At 48.5% G+C, this 6,894-nt stretch overlaps 1 protein-coding gene across 1 annotated transcript; it reads left to right on the top strand.

Annotated features, from left to right (window-relative positions):
* Window positions 1–306: 306 nt before the first annotated feature.
* AVPR1B (arginine vasopressin receptor 1B) lies at window positions 307–5,809 on the top strand. The gene is made up of 2 exons (XM_039536028.1): window positions 307–1,216; window positions 5,424–5,809. The coding sequence occupies exons 1-2, from the start codon at window positions 307–309 to the stop codon at window positions 5,729–5,731; spliced, it is 1,218 nt and encodes a 405-aa protein (XP_039391962.1). The 3' UTR covers window positions 5,732–5,809.
* The last annotated feature ends 1,085 nt before the right edge of the window (window positions 5,810–6,894 follow it).

Genomic DNA, 6,894 nt, shown 5'->3' with positions numbered 1-6,894 from the left:
AGAAGGTTTGAAATTGACCTGCCTACCAGGAGAGGAGATTTGCCATCAGTTAGTTGAGGACTTGTCTGAAACCGAGAGAGAGAAAGAAAGGACTCACTCAGGTTTGGGGAAAACAGGGGAAATGCCCAGCTCCAGGGTCTGGGGGGTGAGGAAATGGAGCAGCTCCAGCTCAGCTCGCTAGAGGGATTCATTTTAAACACGCCTCTTTGAAAAAGAAATTTGCTGGTTCCACGGTTGTCTCCAGCCCCAGCAGCTCTCTTCCCCCCTTGCCAGCCGGCGGCCTCCTCCCGCCCAGCTCTCCCAGCAATGGAGCCGGGTTGGGAAAGGAACAGCACTCCCTGCAGCGACCCTGGGGACATCCTGACCCAGGTGGGGGATCTCAACTGGACTCTCTTCCACACCCGGGACGAGGAGCTAGCCCAGGCCGAGATCGGGGTGCTGGCCACCATCCTGGCAGTTGCCACCGTGGGCAACCTGGGGGTGCTGCTGGCCATGTACCGGCTGAGGAAGAAGATGAGCAGGATGCATCTCTTCATCCTGCACTTGGGGCTGACCGACCTGGGGGTGGCGCTTTTCCAGGTGCTGCCCCAGATGATCTGGGAGGTGACCTACCGCTTCCTGGGGCCCGACCTGCTCTGCAGGGCCGTCAAGTACCTGCAGGTGCTAAGCATGTTCGCCTCCACCTACATGCTGATCATGATGACCCTGGATCGCTACATGGCCGTGTGCCACCCGCTGCGCACCCTGCGACAGCCAGGCAGGCAGGCCTACCTGATGATCGGGGCCACCTGGCTGCTCAGTGGCCTGCTCAGCCTGCCCCAGGTCTTCATCTTCTCCTTGCAGGAGGTGCATCAGGGCTCCGGGGTGCTGGACTGCTGGGCTGACTTCAGGTACCCTTGGGGCGCCCGGGCCTACATCACCTGGACCACGCTGTGTGTCTTCGTCCTGCCCGTGGGCATCCTCACCATCTGCTACAGCCTCATCTGCCACGAGATCTGCAAGAACCTCCGGGGCAAGACGCAGAGCGGAGCAGAGATGGGAGCGGGGCGCCACTGCAGCCAGGCCTCCCGGGTGAGCAGCGTGCGCACCATCTCCAGGGCCAAGATCCGCACGGTGAAGATGACCTTTGTCATCGTGCTGGCCTATGTCGCCTGCTGGGCGCCCTTCTTCAGCGTGCAGATGTGGTCGGTGTGGGACGAGAACGCCCCTGATGATGGTGAGTGATGGGGGGCAGGGAGAGAGCTGCAGTGCAGGGGCACCTCATACAGCTTGCCAGCCGCACCCACCCCCAGGCTGGGCATTCAGGGCAGCCACTGGCTTCTAAAGCGTGACCCCTGGCCCCCACACAGGTACGACACATACAAAACACACTCACACCAAACATGCAGCACAGCCAGAAAGAACACACTCATGCAGAATACAATATACACATCCTCAGAACACACAAACAGCACACACAGAATGCACAAAAAAACCAGAACTCAGAGAATGCATATATGCATCCAGAATACAATATACACACACACACCACACTCACGCAGAACACACAGAGAATACACACAGCACACCACAACTAAGATACACTCACATACTCAACCCTCCAATATGCAAAAAGATAATCTCTCCAATGGTTTGTGATTATTTACACACATTCTACACACAAAGACACAGTCTATGCACACACACACACAAAAATGCACATCCAGTCACAAAGATATACTCACATATTCACTCACAAAGCTATATATACTTTTCCATACACACATTCATTCAACAAAGATACAAACACATAGTCACACCCACATAGACAGACCCACACATACTCACATAGACTGAGCAGCACACATTTTTACAAAATAAACCAGATGTTTGTCTGTCTGTCACACACACACTAATTTATTAAACTGATGATTTAATAATCATTCATCTCCATTTAGCTTAGAACGAGCAGTATGCAGGTGTGTATTGTGTGTCTCTGAGTGGATACAGATATCTAGAATAGTGGTTCTCAACCTTTCAGTCTGAGACACAAAAATTGGCTGGAAAATTGTCCCACTATTGTTCCATTGTCATTACAGTTTGTATGGCAACACCCATTTTTTCATGTTCTTTGTGTGTGTATATATATATATATATCTTCCTACTGTATTTCCCACTGCATGAATCTGATGAAGTGGGTTTTAGCCCATGAAAACTTATGCCCAAATAAATTTGTTAGTATCTAAGGGGCCACAAGTACTCCTTGTTCATTCCACTAGTCACTGTGGTACAAATTATTTCCAAACTGATCAGAGACCCATTTCCAACAAACCACCGTTTTTTGTAATCAATCAAAATGCTGTTTTTTTTAATCTTGTGGAGTTTAAAATGTTACCAATGTCACATCGCTAAATGCAATTAACAGAATCCCAGTGCAAAGTGCTAACATGTTATCCCTGATGCAAAATCTGCTGGCAATACTTTGATTTCTCTGTTCTTGCTTCAGAGCTTTGCCACACTTCGGATCGACTAGTTCTTCAGACATAAGCAGTTTTTCTGTGTTGCTTTCATCCCAGTCATTGCAAAGGATGACATTTTACAAAGAGATATAGATGCAAAAGGCAGCAGCATTTTTAGGAGGAGATCATTAGAAGCATGTATGAGATTTCATTTATTTCTATGTAAAATAATAAAGATTCTGATCCAAGGCTCTAGATGCCCTAACAATCAATCAATCGTACAACAAATACAATTAAATTAAACCCAATGGGACTTGTGCTCCTAAATCCTCTAAGTGCTTTTGCAGATCTCCCCCTTACAGCCTCACACATTATATCTGGATATTCAGTAAGGGTGAAATGCAGCCCCTGGGCAAAGGGACAGCACAAAACCCCATAACCTAAGTCTAAAGGCTAAAAAGGGACTTAAGTAGTGTCCACCCTTGTGCTGGCTCTCTGCATGGGCTTAAATTTCATCCTTAAGGCATAGAGCCGCCGCTGTCACAGTATCTTGAGTCTGAAATTCAGTTCCCATTGAGCCGTCAGTCCAAACTCCAATCACCATCTCTAGCTATTTAATGTTCAGAGAAATAGAATTAACAACTGCTTCACTGGAAGCAGTTCTCACCTCGTCATACTTATTAAAGTCTTTAATTTCAGACACTGGAGCAGAAGACGAGAACTTAATTTGTAATCTTCCTACATGCCTACCAACAACACTGCCTTTCACAGGGTCCATTAGGATTTCAGCCTCTAAATGGAAGCTTTTACAAAGTTCAAATGAGATTATTTACACTGTTGTCTATTCTACACCCTTCGCTCCAAATTGTGTTTTCTCAGACTTTGTCTATCGTTTGAATCAGATCCCTGAAGTGACAAATGAATCCTATTGAATGTATCAACTCTCAGCCGGGTATGCTGGATTACACAGCCACTCAGGGTCAGAAAACAGTGGGTCAGATGCTGATCTTTCCTACAATGTCATAAATCCAGAATAACGCCACTGGAAATTAATGGAATTACTTCAGATTTATTCAGTGTAAGTGATACCAGAATCCGGTCCAGTTTCTGCACAATGTTCCCTTCAAGAAATAAAAACATCCTGGGCCAGATTCTCATTTCCGCTAAGGCCCCTTTACTCCGCTCTGACAGCGGGGTAAAGATAATCCATGCCCACATTAAGGATCTTTACACTGCTAGAGCCGTGTAAAAGGGACCTTAATGTAAATGAGAGTCAGATCCTTCGAGTTCAAGCCGTTGGTTTAAAACTTATTAGAATAGCCACTGTACATGGATATAGAATAGCAGCTAATGGGTGACTTTAGATAAACCTAGGTAGAAAAGAAGTTGCTGGTGCTCAGCTCCTATCTCCTCACAAAGTCTGTAGAAAAATCTTTGACAGGGCCATTGAGCTGATAAAATTTACTGGTGTCACAGCAGCTAAATTGCACCTTAAGAGATTTTCTCTGTGCTGCAAGAGCCTTTCTGTGTATGCTGCAGCAAACTCCCTCGATACACTTGATCCAAAGCCCATTGAAGTCAGTGGGAGCTTTTCTGCTCACTTCGGGGGTCTTGGAAAGCTTTGATCCTAGCAACATGGTTACTCCCCAGGCCCTGAAAATAGCTGCTTGCACCATCAGTCTGGACAGAATAACACCGTTCTCACTGAGCTCCAGACACCCTTACACACGCTGCGTGGCACTTGATTCACGGGAGTGGTCCACAGACTTCAACGGGACTGTTTGAGGAGTGGAATACGTTTCATGAGTAAGGGTGCTGGAATCTGGCCCTGCTAGTTATTTTCTTGTTAAATAATGGAGAAGGCTAAGCATTTGCTTGCCTGTCGTATTTGTAGAGAAAAGTCTGCAGAGCCAAATCACTGCTCTTATTAGAAATCTAGCCAAGCCCAGGACTTCTGCCCCTCCAGCAGCATGCATAGACTCCTCAAAATGCCGTGCAAACATCTTGGCCTTGTGCAATCCGAACTGAGTGGAAACGATGCACATCAGGAGCTGCTCCATTGTTTTGGCATGTAACAAGGCTGTGGGAGAGCAGGGAGGATTTTAACTGGGTCCACTGGTTATGATTTCAGTGACCTCCATAATGGACAGCAGGATAAAGCTATTTGCTGGGGCTGTGTAGCCCTAGCCGTTCTTTAACATACAGCGCTGGATGGCTTGCAGGCTTTTGCCGACACAGGTGCAGACTTTTGAAAAGGTGCCTTCGGATTGCTGAGAGCAGATCACCTCCTCTGAAAGTGTGCGGTGAGGCTCCTGGGAGGGGACTGATGGTGTGTTTGCAGGTGTCTGTGACAATTCTTTAAATGTAGGATGTCATAAGCCACTCTCTGGTTACATCACACACACACTTTGGGAAATTGTTTCAGCCAGTAAATGGAAAGCCAGGCACCAGCTAGCTCCTGTCTCAGTATTTACAGGCTCCTGATGGTTCCACAGGCATGTCTCTTCCCTCTGGTGGCATGGGAATGGAGCTCTCTTTGCACTCACTTGTGTCTGGAAGTTAGACACCCAAACAGGATGGACATGCCACGCACTGCCAGATCACACCACACATGTGGGTTGACTTACAGCCTCAACCCGCAAAGGTGCAGGCTATCCCCGCAGAGTCCTGGTTGGGGCAGTGTTCTCCTGTAATGTGCATGGATGTTATTATTTGTTTGCCAGTGACACCTGCCCGGATGAGCTTAGAGCCCCACTGTGCAGGGTGCTGCACAATCACACAGTCTCTGCCCCATAGAGCTAATCGTTTAAATAAAATAGGCAAAAAAGACAAAGAGGGGAAGGGACGTGATTCGCCCAACAAATCAGTGTCAGAAGCAGGAATAGGACCTACATCACAGGCCAATGCCTTGTCCACTGGACCATGCTGCTTCTGTCAATACACCGCAGGAGAATTAATAGGTGTTTTTAAACATGTTCTTTGCAGAGTCCACCAACATGGCATTCACCATCACCATGCTGCTGGCCAGCCTCAGCAGCTGCTGCAACCCCTGGATTTACATGTTCTTCAGCGGGCACCTCCTGCACGACGTCCTGCGATACATCTCCTGCTGCAGGAGCTTCCGGCCTGGCCTCAAGAGGCAAATCTCCAACGGGAGCCTCTGCAGCAGGAAAACCTCCATCCTGACTCAGAGCCACCAAACCGCCACACCTGGGATCCAGCTGCAGCAGGGGGACTTGAAAGATTTCTATCATTCCTACGAGGACACGGTGACGGAGTCAGGTGTGCTCTAGAACCACGGCTCGCACCAGCCGCCATTGCAGGATGCACTGTGCCGTCAGGTGATCCTCGCTGCTTGCCTGTCACTCAGAACTTTGAACGGACGTGGGACTAGAGGACACACCAGATGCCTCCTGGGTGGGGTGGAGGACAGGGGGAAGGGAAGTCTCTTTGCATCAGGCAGGATCTTATTCTGCAGGAACCTGTGCGTTTAACCTGGCAAGCACCATGGTGTCTCTCTTGTCCTTATGTGCTTTGCTACTGTGCAGAAGCAGCATCTCTTTTACTCTCTTTCCCATGCACAAAGGAAATCAGGTCTGGTCCCCCTTCCACCTGCCCCTGAAACACCAGGAGAATCAGTCTAGTGAAAAGATATGGTCAATGTGCCCCTGAAATAACATGGCTCCCCCTCTCCACCTTCAAGGCTGTTCTACCTAGAAGTGGGTATAAAAACAAGCATCACTGAAGCTTTTACAGGGCTTTATTGAAGCAAAGCTTCCATTGAAGTCTTGGGGGCCTGATTCTCACTTACACCGATGTCTGGAGGGAGTCAGCCCACTTATGTCAATGGGGTTCCACCCGTGGACAGTGAGAGGTGAATCAGGCCTATAGACTACAATGGACGCTTTGTCTGAGTAAAGCAGCATTTGGTGCATTGCTATGAAGGGTCCCTTACACTGAACTGTACGTTCGCAGCTCAGCGTAGGAACGTATTACAAACCAGCCCCCTGCCCTGAGGGCACGGCAGTCCAACGCTGGGGGGCCACAGTTCACATCCACATGGGTGGGCCCTTATGCCGGCTCAGATCTGATTGCAGGATCAATTCAAGACAACAAGTCTATTCTTGCGCCATTCAATTCAACGGCCAGACTCCCCTTTGCTATAATAGGAGCAGGAGCAGGCTCTCAGGGCCAAGCCGTGCTGTCCTTTACACCACTGTCAATCCAGAGTAACTCCCCGGGTGTCCACGGGATGGTTCCACTTTTCTTTAAAATACGATGTCAATTAAAGTTCCTGTAAAGTGACCGGCGCTATTAGCAAGAGGCAGCTCAGCTAAGCCTGCCTGAAAATTCATTAAAAATAATTACGCAGCCTATGGCACTGCAGTGGAAGGCCCAGGATAGAAGACTATGGAGATCTGTTGTTGCATGAATGAATGATGGACATGGTTTGCTC

The sequence above is a fragment of the Mauremys reevesii genome, linkage group 4 (assembly GCF_016161935.1).
Source record: "Mauremys reevesii isolate NIE-2019 linkage group 4, ASM1616193v1, whole genome shotgun sequence".
Classification (NCBI taxonomy): domain Eukaryota; kingdom Metazoa; phylum Chordata; order Testudines; family Geoemydidae; genus Mauremys; species Mauremys reevesii.
Note: the sequence above shows the minus strand (reverse complement) of the source record. Positions and strands in the feature narration are given on the sequence as shown.